Consider the following 19,483-nt stretch of genomic DNA (forward strand, 5'->3'; position numbering starts at 1 on the left):
TGGTCAACAGCACCACCTGCTGGACAGGTTTAATGTTGCTGGACTGAGCAGTATGGGAGGATGAAAGATGACACATTTAGGGCCGGTTTCCTGGACATCTACATTGAACATACTGTTTAGTCCAGGACTAGGATTCATCTGTGTCTGGGAAACCAGACCATATAGTTTAGTAGAAAGGAAGTGATACCAGCTTGTAGTGGGCTGACTAGTCCTGAATTGTCCTTTAGTTCCTGGACCATTTTCCATGCAGCTCCAGGTGACAGAGAACACATCAATTAGGACCGAGCCAACAAGCTGATCAATGATACTGAGGAGAATTACATAGAGACAGAGAACCAACTGAGAAAACATATCAATGGTTCTGAATGACAACCAATATACATCAACACCAGACATCATGATTCATGGAAATGTACAAGATTAAAACATTGGATTGAATTTTAATTAATAACAAATCAGTTTACAGTTTAACCAGCTCAGCAGTATCATTATAATCATAGAGATAAAACCCAGGATAGAGGGGCTGAGTGAATGTGGTCTGGACTCTGTGGAGGAGGGTCATTGTGTCAGAGACACTGTAGAAGGACAGAGTACCTGCCTTGTGATCCAGGTACACTCCTACTCTGGAGGACTGAGGGCCTGATACTTTAGTCTCAACATTATTGTGTCTGAAACAATAACCACCTCTAGAGCACTTTAAACTCCAGGACTTGTTATTGAGTCCAAATCCACCATCTCTCCCTGTTCTGCTGATGTCTTTATATGAGACTGCTGTATCAACACCACCAGTCCTCTCCACCTCCCAGTAACAGCGTCCAGACAGACCCTCTCTACACAGAACCTGCCACCAGTAGGTGAATCTGTCTGGATGGACAGGATATGGTTGGACTTGGTCTGTACGTGTCACCTTTCTGTTCCCTTCAGACAGAGAGAGGAGTGTGTGTGCTGTGTTTGGGTCCAGTGTGAGCTGACTGGAATCTGGGAGAAGAGCAGAGACCAACGAGGGGAGTCAGAACAATAAGTTACGTCAGATACTGTATCTCCCCTGTCTTTGATTAGAGCACAGCAGAGATCAAATCAGAGAAATATGAGGAGTCAGATAGAGACCCAGTCTTTGATTAGATCTACTATTGCTATATATTTCTAGAGGGATTGTTAGGAGTGTCAGTAAAAAGAGACTGTTAGTTACTTCACAATAAAGAGACTCACATTGTAACAACTGTTCTCTGGTCTTGGGCTCTGGAGGCAGTACAACATCCACTATATTCACTACAGACACACAAACACATTGACAGAGAGAGGGAATGTTATCATCAGACCATATTCCACATGTATATGACTAGTAGGGAACTTTCAATGGTCTAAAGTTGATGTTCTTATTGTTTTCAACACACCTGTAGTGGAGATCTTGGTCCATTCTCCTTTAAGGAAGTCTTCTAGTTTCTCTCTCAGTTCAGACACAGTCTGACTCACATCTCCAAAGGACTGAAGAGGACGGACAACGATGCTGGGTAAGTCTGAAGATACACTGATACTGGAGAGAGACTGATACCTCTGGAGAGAGAGAGAGAGAGAGACTGATACCTCTGGAGAGAGAGAGAGAGAGAGAGAGAGAGAGAGAGAGAGAGAGAGAGAGAGAGAGAGAGAGAGAGAGAGAGAGAGAGAGACAGAGAGAGAGAGAGAGAGAGAGAGAGAGAGAGAGAGACTGATACCTCTGGAGGGACAGAGAGAGAGAGAGAGACTGATAACTCTGGAGAGAGAGAGAGAGACTGATACCTCTGGAGAGAGAGAGACAGAGAGAGAGAGAGGGGGGACTGACACCTCTGGAGAGAGAGAGAGAGGGGGACGGACAGAGAGAGAGAGGGACGGACAGAGAGAGAGAGAGGGGGACGGACAGAGAGAGAGAGAGAGAGGGGACGGACAGAGAGAGAGAGAGAGAGAGACGGACAGAGAGAGAGAGAGAGACGGACAGGAGAGAGAGAGAGAGAGGACGGACAGAGAGACAGAGAGAGAGGGACGGACAGATAGAGAGAGAGAGGGACGGACAGAGAGAGAGAGAGAGAGACGGACAGGACAGAGAGGGGACGGACGGAGAGAGAGAGGGGACGGACGGACAGAGAGAGAGAGAGGGGACGGACAGAGAGAGAGAGAGAGAGAGAGAGAGAGGGACGGACAGAGAGAGAGAGAGAGAGAGAGGGACGGACAGAGAGAGAGAGAGAGAGAGAGAGAGAGAGAGAGAGAGAGAGAGAGACGGACAGAGAGAGAGACGGACAGAGAGAGAGACTGATACCTCTGGAGGGACAGAGAGAGAGAGAGAGGGACCTCTGGAGAGAGAGAGAGAGAGAGAGAGGGACGGACAGAGAGAGAGAGAGAGGGACGGACAGAGAGAGAGAGAGAGAGAGAGAGAGAGAGAGACTGATACCTCTGGAGGGACAGAGAGAGAGAGACTGATAACTCTGGAGAGAGAGAGAGGGATACCTCTGAGAGAGAGAGGGACAGAGAGAGAGAGAGAGAGGGGGACGGACAGAGAGAGAGAGAGGGGGACGGACAGAGAGAGAGAGGGGGACGGACAGAGAGAGAGAGAGGGGGACAGACAGAGAGAGAGACGGACAGAGAGAGAGAGAGGGACGGACAGAGAGAGAGAGAGAGAGAGGGACGGACAGAGAGAGAGAGAGGGGGGGACGGACAGAGAGAGAGAGAGAGGGGACGGACAGAGAGAGAGGGACGGACAGAGAGAGAGAGGGGGACGGACAGACAGAGAGAGAGAGGGGACGGACGGACAGAGAGAGAGAGAGGGGGACGGACGGACAGAGAGAGAGAGAGGGGGGACGGACAGAGACAGAGAGAGAGAGGGGACGGACAGAGAGAGAGAGAGAGGGACGGACAGAGAGAGAGAGAGAGAGAGAGTGACAGAGAGAGAGAGAGACGGACAGAGAGAGAGGAGAGAGAGAGAGAGAGAGACGGACAGAGAGAGAGAGACGGACAGAGAGAGAGACGGACAGAGAGGACGGAGAGAGAGAGGGGGACGGACAGAGAGAGAGAGACTGATACCTCTGGAGGGACAGAGAGAGAGAGAGAGACGATACCTCTGGAGAGAGAGGGACAGACAGAGAGAGACAGAGAGAGAGAGGGGGACGGACAGAGAGAGAGAGAGAGAGAGGGGACGGACAGAGAGAGAGAGAGAGAGAGAGGGACGGACAGAGAGAGAGAGAGAGAGGGGGACGGACAGAGAGAGAGAGAGAGAGAGGGGACGGACAGAGAGAGAGAGAGAGGGGACGGACAGAGAGAGAGAGGGGACGGACAGAGAGAGAGACTGATACCTCTGGAGGGACAGAGAGAGAGAGAGACTGATAACTCTGGAGAGAGAGAGAGGACTGGACTGGAGAGAGAGAGGGACAGAGAGAGAGAGAGAGAGGGGACGGACAGAGAGAGAGAGGGGGACGGACAGAGAGAGAGAGAGGGGGACGGACAGAGAGAGAGAGAGGGGGGACGGACAGAGAGAGAGAGGGGAGAGAGAGAGAGAGGGGGACGGACAGAGAGAGAGAGAGAGGGGACGGACAGAGAGAGAGAGAGAGGGGACGGACAGAGAGAGAGAGAGGGGACGGACAGAGAGAGAGGGGGACGGACAGAGAGAGAGAGGGGACGGACGGACAGAGAGAGAGAGGGGACAGAGAGAGAGAGGGGGACGGACAGAGAGAGAGAGAGGGGACGGACAGAGAGAGAGAGAGAGAGACGGACAGAGAGAGAGAGACGGACAGAGAGAGAGAGGGACGGACAGAGAGAGAGAGACTGATACCTCTGGAGGGACAGAGAGACAGAGAGACTGATACCTCTGGAGAGAGAGGGACAGACAGAGAGAGAGAGAGAGAGAGAGGGGGACGGACAGAGAGAGAGGGGGACGGACAGGACGAGACAGAGAGAGAGAGAGGGACGGACAGAGAGAGAGAGAGGGGACGGACAGAGAGAGAGAGAGAGAGGGGACGGACAGAGAGAGAGAGAGAGAGGGGGACGGACAGAGAGAGAGAGAGGGACGGACAGAGAGAGGGGGACGGACAGAGAGAGAGAGGGGGAGACAGAGAGAGAGAGGGGACGGACAGAGAGAGGGGGACGGACAGAGAGAGAGAGGGGACGGACAGAGAGAGAGGGGGACGGACAGAGAGAGAGAGAGGGGGACGGACAGAGAGAGAGAGGGGGACGGACAGAGGAGAGAGAGAGAGGGGGACGGACAGAGAGAGAGAGAGAGAGAGACGGACAGAGAGAGAGAGGGGACGGACAGAGAGAGAGGGAGAGAGAGAGGGGACGGACAGAGAGAGAGAGAGAGAGAGGGGACGGACAGAGAGAGAGAGAGAGGGGACGGACAGAGAGAGAGAGAGAGAGGGGGACGGACAGACAGAGAGAGAGAGAGGAGGGGGACAGACAGAGAGAGAGAGAGGGGACGGACAGAGAGAGAGAGAGGGGACGGACAGAGAGAGAGAGGGGACGGACAGAGAGAGAGAGGGGGACGGACAGACAGAGAGAGAGGGACGGACAGAGAGACAGAGAGAGGGGGACGGACAGAGAGAGAGAGAGAGGGGGACGGACAGAGAGACAGAGAGAGAGGGGACGGACAGAGAGAGAGAGGGGGACGGACAGAGAGAGAGAGAGGGGACGGACAGAGAGAGAGAGAGGGGGACGGACAGAGAGAGAGGAGGGGGACAGACAGAGAGAGAGAGGGGACGGACAGAGAGAGAGAGGGGGACGGACAGAGAGAGAGAGAGAGAGAGATAGGGACGGACAGACAGAGAGAGAGAGAGAGATAGGGACGGACAGACAGAGGGACGGACAGACAGAGGGACGGACAGACAGAGGGACGGACAGACAGAGGGACGGACAGACAGAGAGAGAGGGATGGACAGACAGACAGAGAGAGAGGGACGGACAGACATACAGAGAGAGAGGGACGGACAGACAGACAGAGAGGGACGGACAGACAGACAGAGGGACGGACAGACAGACAGAGGGACGGACAGACAGACAGAGGGACGGACAGACAGACAGAGGGACGGACAGACAGACAGACAGAGGGACAGACAGACAGACAGAGGGACGGACGGACAGACAGACAGAGAGATAGGGACGGACAGGCAGACAGAGGGAAGGACAGACAGAGGGACGGACAGACAGACGGAGGGACGGACAGAGGGACGGACAGACAGACGGACGGACGGACAGACAGACAGAGAGATAGGGACGGACAGGCAGACAGAGAGATAGGGACGGACAGGCAGACAGAGAGATAGGGACGGACAGGCAGACAGAGAGATAGGGACAGAGAGAGAGAGAGAGAGAGAGAGAGGGACGGACAGAGAGAGAGAGAGAGGGACGGACAGACAGAGAGAGAGACAGAGAGAGGGACGGACAGAGACAGAGAGAGAGAGACACCTCGGACAGAGAGAGGACAGACAGGGGCGGACAGAGAGAGAGAGAGGGGCGGACAGACAGAGAGAGACCTCTTGGGCGGACAGAGAGAGAGAGAGAGAGGGGCGGACAGAGAGAGAGAGAGACAGAACACCTCTTGGTCCGGACAGAGAGAGAGAGAGAGAGAGGGCGGACAGGAGAGAGAGACAGAGAGGAGGGCTGGACAGACAGGACAGAACACCTCTTGGTCCTGCTCGGACTCTCCTCCCCTCCTGGACAGACAGGTACAGAACACCTCGGACAGAGAGACTCTCCTCCCTCCTGGACAGACAGACAGAACAGGTCCTGGACCTCCCTCCTGGACAGAGAGACAGAAGACCTCTTGGTCCTGAGACTCTCCTCCCTCCGGACAGAGAGGTACAGAGACACCTCTTGGTCGGACAGACTCCTCCCTCCTGGACAGACAGACAGAACACCTCTTGGGCGGACTCTCCTCCCTCCTGGAGAGGGGCGGACAGAGACAGAGAGGTCCTGGGCGGACAGAGAGACAGAGGGCGGACAGAGAGAGAGAGAGGGGCGGACCTCTTGGTCCTGGGGACGGACAGAGAGACAGACAGCGGACAGAACAGAGAGGGGACCAGAGAGAGAGAGGGGGACGGACAGAGACAGAGAGGGGGGGACAGAGACACCTCTTGGTCCGGACAGAGAGAGAGAGGGGGACGGACAGACAGGACAGAGGGACGGACAGAGAGAGAGAGAGGGACGGACAGAGAGAGAGAGAGGGACGGACAGAGAGACATTTCCCATGAAGTTAATTTCATATCACATGTAACAAGACAGTTTAGTTACCTGGAGGAAATGGATGTGATCCTCTGTGTGTGAGAGCTGCTCCAGCTCAGTGCTTCTCTTCCTCAGCTCAGCGATCTCCTGCTTCAGTTGCTCCAGGAGTCCTTCAGCTTGACTCACTTGAGCCTTCTCTTGGGCTCTGATCAGCTCCTTCACCTCAGAGCTCCTTCTCTCAATGGAGCGGATCAGCTCAGTAAAGATCTGATCACTGTCCTCCACTGCTGACTGTGCAGAGCGCTGGAGAGACAGAGAGAGAGAGAGACAGAGAGAGAGAGAGAGAGAGAGAGAGAGAGAGAGATAGACAGGTTCAGTCAGAACTCTGCTCTCCAGGTCCACCAGGCCTTGTTCTCCCAGACAGACAGGTACAGAACACCTCTTGGTCCTGCTCTACTCTCCTCCCTCCTGGACAGACAGGTACAGGACACCTCTTGGTCCTGCTCTACTCTCCTCCCTCCTGGACAGACAGGTACAGAACACCTCTTGGTCCTGCTCTACTCTCCTCCCTCCTGGACAGACAGGTACAGAACACCTCTTGGTATATCATATATATATCTCATATCATCATTCAGAACTTTAAGCATATCTTTAGGTCCAGCCTGTTTGACAAAGATAAACAAAGATTTTTTCCAATTTTTGCTACAAAATAATCAAATGTAATGTTTTTTACCAAAAACTCTACATGGACAGCAGAAAGCTGTGATCAATTAAATACAACGTTAGCTAGATATTATCTGTGTCATTTATAGTCTGGCACAGATAGTTAAACTACATTAAATACAACGTTAACTAGATATTATCTGTGTCATTTATAGCCTGGCACAGATAGTAAAAATACTGTAGCGACCCGCACAGACAGCTGTGTGTTATGTGTTCGGCTAGTAGCTGGTTGTGTTGTACTTACCAGTTCCCAGTGTTCGCGGGGTCCGACATGCCAATCAACCTGCTATCTGCCAATCACAGGAATGCCTGGGATGTTCTGATGCCGGGCATCCTGGTGGTTGGCGGAGTGGCGTGGAGGGGGCGGGGCATTGGAAGTTAAGCTTCAGCCTTTGTTCTCTCTCTGACGTCTGGGCTTCACAAGAGAAGGTCCCGATTGGCTTGTGGGGTATCTTTCATTTATTTGGCGTGAGCTCAGGCCAAACAGTAGCCTGTGTAAAGTTGCTAATAAACCGTCAATTCGTAACTCAATCCTCTGTCTGGACAATTGTTCCTTTATGATCGAGTCAGGTCATTACACTACATTAAATACAACGTTAACTAGATATCATCGCCACATAACTTATGTCGAATTTAAAAGACACCGTTAGTAACGTCTGTTACACTGTAACTTACAGGCAGCCTCACATAAAACCCTATTGGTTAACAAAGCTTTGATTATGACCAAAGTCTATAGTAGTGAAAACACTCTCTCTCTATTCTAACTTACCACACATTCACATCACTGCCTCGACATGAATGTGTCCTGTCAGAGCCGTTTCCTGTCCGTTAACTGTTAACAGTCTCGAGCCACAGCTTAACCAATGAGCTACAAGGAGGACTGACAGTCACGAGCGGTGCAGCAGCCTCTGCAGCAGCAGCCTCCCCCGGGTCCTAGTGCACGCCCGGTAAGACGGTTAAGATGCGATGGAACGGTTGACGGAGAGAAAATAAATCACAGAGAAAATATATTGACTGATATATTGAATTGTTTAGGGAAGCTTTAGCTTTGGCTTTAATACATTCTGAAAATACTTGAAAATAAAAATAATAGTTGCCCTCCTCAGGAACAACAAAACCCTCACAGACCAACTTCTTCTTCTATGATATAATGGAGGTCCTCAAATCTTATTTTGGGGATATGGAGGCGTCTCGTGTGGCCAATAGCCTGGGGAAATGCATAGCGCCAAATTCAAATAATACGCGATAAAACTCAAACTTTCATTAAATCACACATGCAGGGTACTCAATTAAAGCTACACTCGTTGTGAATCCAGCCATTATGTCAGATTTTAAAAATGCTTTTCGGCGAAAGCATGAGAAGCTATTATCTGATAGCATGCACCCCCCTAAAACCACCTGAACGAGATGTAAACAAATGAATTAGCGTCGCCGGCGCTACACAAAACGCTGAAATAAAATATAAAACATGCATTACCTTTGACGAGCTTCTTTGTTGGCACTCCAATATGTCCCATAAACATCACAATTGGTCCTTTTTTTTCGATTAATTCCGTCCATGTTTACCCAAAATGTCCATTTATAAAGCCCGTTTTGATCCAGAAAAAAAACAGCTTTCCAAAACGCAACGTCATGACAAAACATTTCAAAAGTTGCTTAAAACTATGCCAAAATACTTCAAACTACTTTTGTAATCCAACTTTAGGTATTTTTAAACGTTAATAATCGATCAAATTGTTGACGGGGCGATCTGTATTCAATAACAGCAAGTCAACAATACATGCACGGTTTTCTCTCTTCCATAACATAATCCACAGTGTCACCTCTGCCTCTTCTTCGTTTCACCAATGATTAACTTCAACCCAAAGACTGGTGACATCCTGTGGAAGTTGTAGGAACTGTAAACTGGGCGCTATCTAATTTCCCTTGACAAAGACAATTCAGGGAACTGCCAGAGGGATTTTTTGTTTTTCTGAACAGTTTTTCCTTGGGCTTTTGCCTGCTACATAAGTTCTGTTATAGTCACAGACATGATTGAACCAGTTTTAGAAACTTCAGAGTGTTTTCTATCCACACATACTAATCATATGCATATACTATAGTCCTGGCATGAGTAGCAGGAAGTTGAACAACAAAACCCACATGCTTTTTATCAAAAAGTAGAAATGCTGCACCCTATCCTTTAAGAGGTGTGGTCCACAAACCAACGTTAAACCCTCACAGTGCATGGAGCCACCTACTGTTCTGGAGTGTGTTCAATCACGGTTTACACCTCTAAATCCTCCTACCTAACTCAGTACTTCTGAGAAAATAAAAGAGTCCTACTAACTTCTAATAGACCCTCCCCCATCCCCCAAATCACTTCCAAGTGTAATGTTTACTGTTCATTTCTGATTGTTTATTTCACTTTTGTTTATTGTCTATTTCACTTGCTTTGGCAATGAAACATATATTTCCATGCCAATAAAGCCCTATGAATTTAATTCAATTGAGAGAGAGACAGTTCCATTTTAATGTATAGGGGACATGAGTCGTCATGGTTACTCATGGTTATGTGATGAGGCAGCCCAGTTGGTTACATGAACCAGTCTATTCTCTGAAAGGGGTCCAGACAGCCTGTTCCCAACAGTGGGGTCAGTGGGATTGGATAGGGGCCCCCCTCTCTCTCTCTCTGACTGGAGGAGAGAAGTGAAATGGTGTGTCTCCTCTGGTCAACAATACTCACCTTGAAAGACTCCACAGCCTGTTGGAGCTCCTTCAGCTCCTTCTCTCTCTCCTGGAATCTCTGCTGGACCTTCTGCTGACTCATCCCCAGCTGCCTCTGTGGAGAATCACTCTTCAATGAGCTATCCAGCTTTATTAGTCCAGTAGATCAATAGTATAGTAATGTGACATAGGACCCATAGAGAGGAAGGTCTACAATCCTGAGGAAGTCCCTTTACAATATTATATTATGTTGCAATGTGAATGATTATAGTTTTTATGGTAGGATTACATGTATCAAGGTGTTGAGACTGAACTTTGGACTCATAAAACGCCATTCAGAATGATAATAGTGTTTGACTTTAGAAAATGGTGATACATTTTGAGAATCTGGGTTAACATATCTATATACTCAAGGTTTGTGTTCATAGTTGTTCTTGTGGATCCATTTCATATTGTATATAATGAATGATCTCATATTCAAACAGATTTAGTTCCTACTGTATCTTTAATTCTTAGTTTATCAGACAGCCACCAACAAGTTGTTCTGGTCTTACCTGTTTCTCAGTCCTCTCTGCTGCAGCTGACACTGTATCATGGCCTTTATGTTCATCCATTGTACACAGATAACAGATACACTGCTGATCGGTACGACAGTAAACCTCCAGCAGTTTGTCATGATGAGAGCAGATCTTCTCCTGTAGTTGTGCGGTGGCTTTGACCAGCTTGTGCTTCTTCAAAGCAGGAAATTCATAGTGAGGTTGGAGGTGAGTCTCACAGTAAGAGGCCAGACATGCCAGACAGGACATGAGGGCTTTCTGCTTTCTGGTCCCAGTGCAGACATCACACGCCACATCTCCAGGTCCAGCATAGCACAGAGCAGGAGGGGGAGCAGCCTGGAGTCCTGTCTTCCTTAGTTTCTCCACCAGCTCAGCCAACATGTTATTTTTCCTCAGATTAGGCCTTGGAGTGAAGGTCTCTCTGCACTGAGGACAGCTATAGACCCCTTTCAGATCATCCTGATCCCAGCAGCCCTCAATACAGCTCCTACAGTAACTGTGTCCACAGGGAATAGTGACCGGCTCCTTCAGTAGATCCAGACAGACAGAACAACAGAACTGGTCCTGGTCCAGCAGAACTCCCTGTTGAGCCATTTAGACGGTTGTTCACTCTCACACAGACAGACGACAGAGAGACTCAGATCAGTTTCGTTTCCTCAGAAGAGAGTTTGTGAAGGGGAGGGACTTCCTGGTTCTGCCAGAGGGCTGGGGTTAGAGGGAGGGAAGGAGGGAGTGAGAGAGGGAGGGGTTAGAGGATGGGAGGGAGAGAGAGAGGCAAAGTTGAGAAGGAGACAATATTTTAGTTCCTAGGTTAGGACCCTTAATATGGAATAAATTAAATAGAGTGGTTAGAATATATAAAGGGTATCAGTTTCTATGAAATACATAGCTATAATGCTTTTAATGAATGTTGTAAAGTCTTAAACTGATGTGCTGTGATACTAACTATAAGCGTCCATAATAACTCATACGTGGTTGTAAAAGTGTACAATGTGTTGTAGATAATTAGCTACAATGGGGGGAGGGGGGACTTGAAATGGATACAATGTACTGTAGGTGAAATGAATACTGTATGTACAGACTGATCATTGAGAATGATGTGACACTTTACATTACAGTGTGTTTATTGGTGTGTAATTGGTCCTGGTGGTACAGTGGTGTAACAGGTACTGTGATGCCTCATTCCTCCACTGTACCAGCAGCAGTAACCCAAACCAGTAATAAGGCTACTGTCATGGAAAGAGGTACAGGAAATATAAAGGATCTATACATCTATGATATACTGTATGTAATGATATGTCTTCTAGATGGTGTTCTATACTGTATGTAATGATATGTCTACTAGATGGTGTTCTATACTGTATGTAATGATATGTCTTCTAGATGGTGTTCTATACTGTATGTAATGATATGTCTTCTAGATGGTGTCCTATACTGTATGTAATGATATGTCTTCTAGATGGTGTTCTATACTGTATGTAATGATATGTCTTCTAGATGATGTTCTATACTGTAGGTAATGATATGTCTACTAGATGGTGTTCTATACTGTATGTAATGATATGTCTACTAGATGGTGTTCTCTACTGTATGTAATGATATGTCTTCTAGATGGTGTTCTATACTGTATGTAATGATATGTCTTCTAGATGATTTTCTATACTGTAGGTAATGATATGTCTACTAGATGGTGTTCTATACTGTATGTAATGATATGTCTACTAGATGGTGTTCTATACTGTATGTAATGATATGTCTACTAGATGGTGTTCTATACTGTATGTAATGATATGTCTACTAGATGGTGTTCTATACTGTATGTAATGATATGTCTACTAGATGGTGTTCTATACTGTATGTAATGATATGTCTTCTAGATGGTGTTCTATACTGTATGTAATGATATGTCTTCTAGATGGTGTTCTATACTGTATGTAATGATATGTCTTCTAGATGGTGTTCTCTACTGTATGTAATGATATGTCTACTAGATGGTGTTCTATACTGTATGTAATGATATGTCTACTAGATGGTGTTCTATACTGTATGTAATTATATGTCTTCTAGATGGTGTTCTATACTGTATGTAATGATATGTCTACTAGATGGTGTTTTATACTGTATGTAATGATATGTCTACTAGATGGTGTTCTATACTGTATGTAATGATATGTCTTCTAGATGGTGTTCTATACTGTATGTAATGATATGTCTACTAGATGGTGTTCTATACTGTATGTAATGATATGTCTACTAGATGGTGTTCTATACTGTATGTAATGATATGTCTACTAGATGGTGTTCTATACTGTATGTAATGATATGTCTACTAGATGGTGTTCTATACTGTATGTAATGATATGTCTACTAGATGGTGTTCTATACTGTATGTAATGATATGTCTTCTAGATGGTGTTCTATACTGTATGTAATGATATGTCTACTCGATGGTGTTCTATACTGTATGTAATGATATGTCTACTAGATGGTGTTCTATACTGTATGTAATGATATGTCTTCTAGATGGTGTTCTATACTGTAGGTAATGATATGTCTACTAGATGGTGTTCTATACTGTATGTAATGATATGTCTTCTAGATGGTGTTCTATACTGTATGTAATGATATGTCTACTCGATGGTGTTCTATACTGTATGTAATGATATGTCTACTAGATGGTGTTCTATACTGTATGTAATGATATGTCTTCTAGATGGTGTTCTATACTGTAGGTAATGATATGTCTACTAGATGGTGTTCTATACTGTATGTAATGATATGTCTACTAGATGGTGTTCTATACTGTATGTAATGATATGTCTACTAGATGGTGTTATATACTGTATGTAATGATTTGTCTACTAGATGGTGTTCTATACTGTATGTAATGATATGTCTACTAGATGGTGTTGTATACTGTATGTAATGATATGTCTACTAGATGGTGTTCTATACTGTATGTAATGATATGTCTTCTAGATGGTGTTCTATACTGTATGTAATGATGTGTCCCTGTCTACTAGATGGTGTTCAATACTGTATGTAATGATATGTCTTCTAGATGGTGTTCTATACTGTATGTAATGATATGTCTTCTAGATGGTGTTCTATACTGTATGTAATGATATGTCTACTAGATGGTGTTTTATACTGTATGTAATGATATGTCTACTAGATGGTGTTCTATACTGTATGTAATGATATGTCTTCTAGATGGTGTTCTATACTGTATGTAATGATATGTCTACTAGATGGTGTTCTATACTGTATGTAATGATATGTCTACTAGATGGTGTTCTATACTGTATGTAATGATATGTCTACTAGATGGTGTTCTATACTGTATGTAATGATATGTCTACTAGATGGTGTTCTATACTGTATGTAATGATATGTCTACTAGATGGTGTTCTATACTGTATGTAATGATATGTCTTCTAGATGGTGTTCTATACTGTATGTAATGATATGTCTACTCGATGGTGTTCGATACTGTATGTAATGATATGTCTACTAGATGGTGTTCTATACTGTATGTAATGATATGTCTTCTAGATGGTGTTCTATACTGTAGGTAATGATATGTCTACTAGATGGTGTTCTATACTGTATGTAATGATATGTCTACTAGATGGTGTTCTATACTGTATGTAATGATATGTCTACTAGATGGTGTTATATACTGTATGTAATGATTTGTCCACTAGATGGTGTTCTATACTGTATGTAATGATATGTCTACTAGATGGTGTTCTATACTGTATGTAATGATATGTCTACTAGATGGTGTTCTATACTGTATGTAATGATATGTCTTCTAGATGGTGTTCTATACTGTATGTAATGATGTGTCCCTGTCTACTAGATGGTGTTCAATACTGTATGTAATGATATGTCTTCTAGATGGTGTTCTATACTGTATGTAATGATATGTCTTCTAGATGGTGTTCTATACTGTATGTAATGATATGTCTTCTAGATGGTGTTCAATACTGTATGTAATGATATGTCTTCTAGATGGTGTTCTATACTGTATGTAATGATATGTCTTCTAGATGGTGTTCTATACTGTATGTAATGATATGTCTTCTAGATGGTGTTCTATACTGTATGTAATGATGTCTTCTAGATGGTGTTCTATACTGTATGTAATGATATGTCTACTAGATGGTGTTCTATACTGTATGTAATGATATGTCTACTAGATGGTGTTATATACTGTATGTAATGATATGTCTACTAGATGGTGTTCTATACTGTATGTAATGATATGTCTACTAGATGGTGTTCTACACTGTATGTAATGATATGTCTACTAGATGGTGTTCTATAATGTATGTAATGATATGTCTTCTAGATGGTGTTCTATACTGTATGTAATGATGTGTCCCTGTCTACTAGATGTTGTTCAATACTGTATGTAATGATATGTCTTCTAGATGGTGTTCTATACTGTATGTAATGATATGTCTTCTAGATGGTGTTCTATACTGTATGTAATGATATGTCTTCTAGATGGTGTTCTATACTGTATCTAATGATGTCTTCTAGATGGTGTTCTATACTGTATGTAATGATATGTCTTCTAGATGGTGTTCTATACTGTATGTAATGATATGTCTTCTCGATGGTGTTATATACTGTATGTAATGATATGTCTTCTAGATGGTGTTCTATACTGTATGTAATGATATGTCTTCTATATGGTGTTCTATACTGTATGTAATGATATGTCTTCTAGATGGTGTTCTATAATGTATGTAATGATGTCTACTAGATGGTGTTCTATACTGTATGTAATGATATCTCTTCTATATGGTGTTCTATACTGTATGTAATGATATGTCTTCTAGATGGTGATATATTCAGTATGTAATGATATGTCTTCTAGATGGTGTTCTATACTGTATGTAATGATATGTCTACTAGATGGTGTTCTATACTGTATGTAATGATATGTCTACTAGATGGTGTTCTATACTGTATGTAATGATATGTCTTCTCGATGGTGTTCTATACTGTAGGTAATGATATGTCTACTAGATGGTGTTCTATACTGTATGTAATGATATGTCTACTAGATGGTGTTCTACACTGTATGTAATGATATGTCTACTAGATGGTGTTCTATACTGTATGTAATGATATGTCTTCTAGATGGTGTTCTATACTGTATGTAATGATGTGTCCCTGTCTACTAGATGGTGTTCAATACTGTATGTAATGATATGTCTTCTAGATGGTGTTCTATACTGTATGTAATGATATGTCTTCTAGATGGTGTTCTATACTGTATGTAATGATATGTCTTCTAGATGGTGTTCTATACTGTATGTAATGATGTCTTCTAGATGGTGTTCTATACTGTATGTAATGATATGTCTTCTAGATGGTGTTCTATACTGTATGTAATGATATGTCTTCTAGATGGTGTTATATACTGTATGTAATGATATGTCTTCAAGATGGTGTTCTATACTGTATGTAATGATATGTCTTCTAGATGGTGATATATACAGTATGTAATGATATGTCTTCTAGATGGTGTTCTATACTGTATGTAATGATATGTCTACTAGATGGTGTTCTATACTGTATGTAATGATATGTCTACTAGATGGTGTTCTATACTGTATGTAATGATATGTCAACTAGATGGTGTTCTATACTGTATGTAATGATATGTCTCTGTCTTCTAGATGGTGTTATATACTGTATGTAATGATATGTCTTCTAGATGGTGTTCTATACTGTATGTAATGATATGTCTTCTAGATGGTGTTATATACTGTATGTAATGATATGTCTTCTAGATGGTGTTCTATACTGTATGTAATGATATGTCTTCAATATGGTGTTCTATACTGTATGTAATGATATGTCTTCTAGATGGTGATATATACAGTATGTAATGATATGTCTTCTAGATGGTGTTCTATACTGTATGTAATGATATGTCTACTAGATGGTGTTCTATACTGTATGTAATGATATGTCTACTAGATGGTGTTCTATACTGTATGTAATGATATGTCTACTAGATGGTGTTCTATACTGTATGTAATGATATGTCAACTAGATGGTGTTCTATACTGTATGTAATGATATGTCTCTGTCTTCTAGATGGTGTTATATACTGTATGTAATGATATGTCTTCTAGATGGTGTTCTATACTGTATGTAATGATATGTCTTCTAGATGGTGTTATATACTGTATGTAATGATATGTCTTCTAGATGGTGTTCTATACTGTATGTAATGATATGTCTTCAATATGGTGTTCTATACAGTATGTAATGATATGTCTTCTAGATGGTGTTCTATACTGTATGTAATGATATGTCTACTAGATGGTGTTCTATACTGTATGTAATGATATGTCTACTAGATGGTGTTCTATACTGTATGTAATGATATGTCAACTAGATGGTGTTCTATACTGTATGTAATGATATGTCTCTGTCTTCTAGATGGTGTTCTATACTGTATGTAATGATATGTCTACTAGATGTTGTTCTATACTGTATGTAATGATATGTCTTCTAGATGGTGTTCTATACTGTATGTAATGATATGTCTACTAGATGGTGTTCTATACTGTATGCAATGATATGTCTACTAGATGGTGTTCTATACTGTATGTAATGATATGTCTACTAGATGGTGTTCTATACTGTATGTAATGATATGTCTTCTAGATGGTGTTCTATACTGTATGTAATGATATGTCTACTAGATGGTGTTCTATACTGTATGTAATGATATGTCTTCTAGATGGTGTTCTATAATGTATGTAATGATGTCTACTAGATGGTGTTCTATACTGTATGTAATGATATGTCTTCTATATGGTGTTCTATACTGTATGTAATGATATGTCTTCTAGATGGTGATATATACAGTATGTAATGATATGTCTTCTAGATGGTGTTCTATACTGTATGTAATGATATGTCTACTAGATGGTGTTCTATACTGTATGTAATGATATGTCTACTAGATGGTGTTCTATACTGTATGTAATGATATGTCTTCTAGATGGTGTTCTATACTGTATGTAATGATATGTCTACTCGATGGTGTTCTATACTGTATGTAATGATATGTCTACTAGATGGTGTTCTATACTGTATGTAATGATATGTCTACTAGATGGTGTTCTATACTGTATGTAATGATATGTCTACTAGATGGTGTTATATACTGTATGTAATGATATGTCTACTAGATGGTGTTCTATACTGTATGTAATGATATGTCTACTAGATGGTGTTCTACACTGTATGTAATGATATGTCTACTAGATGGTGTTCTATAATGTATGTAATGATATGTCTTCTAGATGGTGTTCTATACTGTATGTAATGATGTGTCCCTGTCTACTAGATGTTGTTCAATACTGTATGTAATGATATGTCTTCTAGATGGTGTTCTATACTGTATGTAATGATATGTCTTCTAGATGGTGTTCTATACTGTATGTAATGATATGTCTTCTAGATGGTGTTCTATACTGTATCTAATGATGTCTTCTAGATGGTGTTCTATACTGTATGTAATGATATGTCTTCTAGATGGTGTTCTATACTGTATGTAATGATATGTCTTCTCGATGGTGTTATATACTGTATGTAATGATATGTCTTCTAGATGGTGTTCTATACTGTATGTAATGATATGTCTTCTATATGGTGTTCTATACTGTATGTAATGATATGTCTTCTAGATGGTGTTCTATAATGTATGTAATGATGTCTACTAGATGGTGTTCTATACTGTATGTAATGATATCTCTTCTATATGGTGTTCTATACTGTATGTAATGATATGTCTTCTAGATGGTGATATATTCAGTATGTAATGATATGTCTTCTAGATGGTGTTCTATACTGTATGTAATGATATGTCTACTAGATGGTGTTCTATACTGTATGTAATGATATGTCTACTAGATGGTGTTCTATACTGTATGTAATGATATGTTTTCTCGATGGTGTTCTATACTGTAGGTAATGATATGTCTACTAGATGGTGTTCTATACTGTATGTAATGATATGTCTACTAGATGGTGTTCTACACTGTATGTAATGATATGTCTACTAGATGGTGTTCTATACTGTATGTAATGATATGTCTTCTAGATGGTGTTCTATACTGTATGTAATGATGTGTCCCTGTCTACTAGATGGTGTTCAATACTGTATGTAATGATATGTCTTCTAGATGGTGTTCTATACTGTATGTAATGATATGTCTTCTAGATGGTGTTCTATACTGTATGTAATGATATGTCTTCTAGATGGTGTTCTATACTGTATGTAATGATGTCTTCTAGATGGTGTTCTATACTGTATGTAATGATATGTCTTCTAGATGGTGTTCTATACTGTATGTAATGATATGTCTTCTAGATGGTGTTATGTACTGTATGTAATGATATGTCTTCAAGATGGTGTTCTATACTGTATGTAATGATATGTCTTCAATATGGTGTTCTATACTGTATGTAATGATATGTCTTCTAGATGGTGATATATACAGTATGTAATGATATGTCTTCTAGATGGTGTTCTATACTGTATGTAATGCTATGTCTACTAGATGGTGTTCTATACTGTATGTAATGATATGTCTACTAGATGGTGTTCTATACTGTATGTAATGATATGTCAACTAGATGGTGTTCTATACTGTATGTAATGATATGTCTCTGTCTTCTAGATGGTGTTATATACTGTATGTAATGATATGTCTTCTAGATGGTGTTCTATACTGTATGTAATGATATGTCTTCTAGATGGTGTTCTATACTGTATGTAATGATATGTCTTCTAGATGGTGTTCTATACTGTATGTAATGATATGTCTTCTAGATGGTGTTCTATACTGTATGTAATGATATGTCTTCTAGATGGTGTTCTATACTGTATGTAATGATATGTCTTCTAGATGGTGTTATATACTGTATGTAATGATATGTCTTCTAGATGGTGTTCTATACTGTATGTAATGATATGTCTTCAATATGGTGTTCTATACTGTATGTAATATGTCTTCTAGATGGTGTTCTATACTGTATGTAATGATATGTCTTCTAGATGGTGTTCTATACTGTATGTAATGATATGTCTTCTAGATGGTGTTCTATACTGTATGTAATGATATGTCTTCTAGATGGTGTTCTATACTGTATGTAATGATATGTCTTCTATATGGTGTTCTATACTGTATGTAATGATATGTCTTCTAGATGGTGATATATACAGTATGTAATGATATGTCTTCTAGATGGTGTTCTATACTGTATGTAATGATATG

The 19,483-nt window shown here is 42.0% G+C and overlaps 1 protein-coding gene across 1 annotated transcript; it reads right to left on the reverse strand.

Annotated features, from left to right (window-relative positions):
• Window positions 1-416: 416 nt before the first annotated feature.
• Window positions 417-10,830, reverse strand: LOC135530590 (tripartite motif-containing protein 16-like). The gene is made up of 6 exons (XM_064958891.1): window positions 10,161-10,830; window positions 9,626-9,721; window positions 6,247-6,480; window positions 1,395-1,554; window positions 1,210-1,269; window positions 417-978 (listed from the first exon to the last, which is right to left on the reverse strand). The coding sequence occupies exons 1-6, from the start codon at window positions 10,755-10,757 to the stop codon at window positions 461-463; spliced, it is 1,665 nt and encodes a 554-aa protein (XP_064814963.1). The 5' UTR covers window positions 10,758-10,830; the 3' UTR covers window positions 417-460.
• Between the last annotated feature and the right edge of the window lie 8,653 nt (window positions 10,831-19,483).

Source organism: Oncorhynchus masou, unplaced genomic scaffold (genome assembly GCF_036934945.1).
Source record: "Oncorhynchus masou masou isolate Uvic2021 unplaced genomic scaffold, UVic_Omas_1.1 unplaced_scaffold_1388, whole genome shotgun sequence".
Taxonomy (NCBI): domain Eukaryota; kingdom Metazoa; phylum Chordata; class Actinopteri; order Salmoniformes; family Salmonidae; genus Oncorhynchus; species Oncorhynchus masou.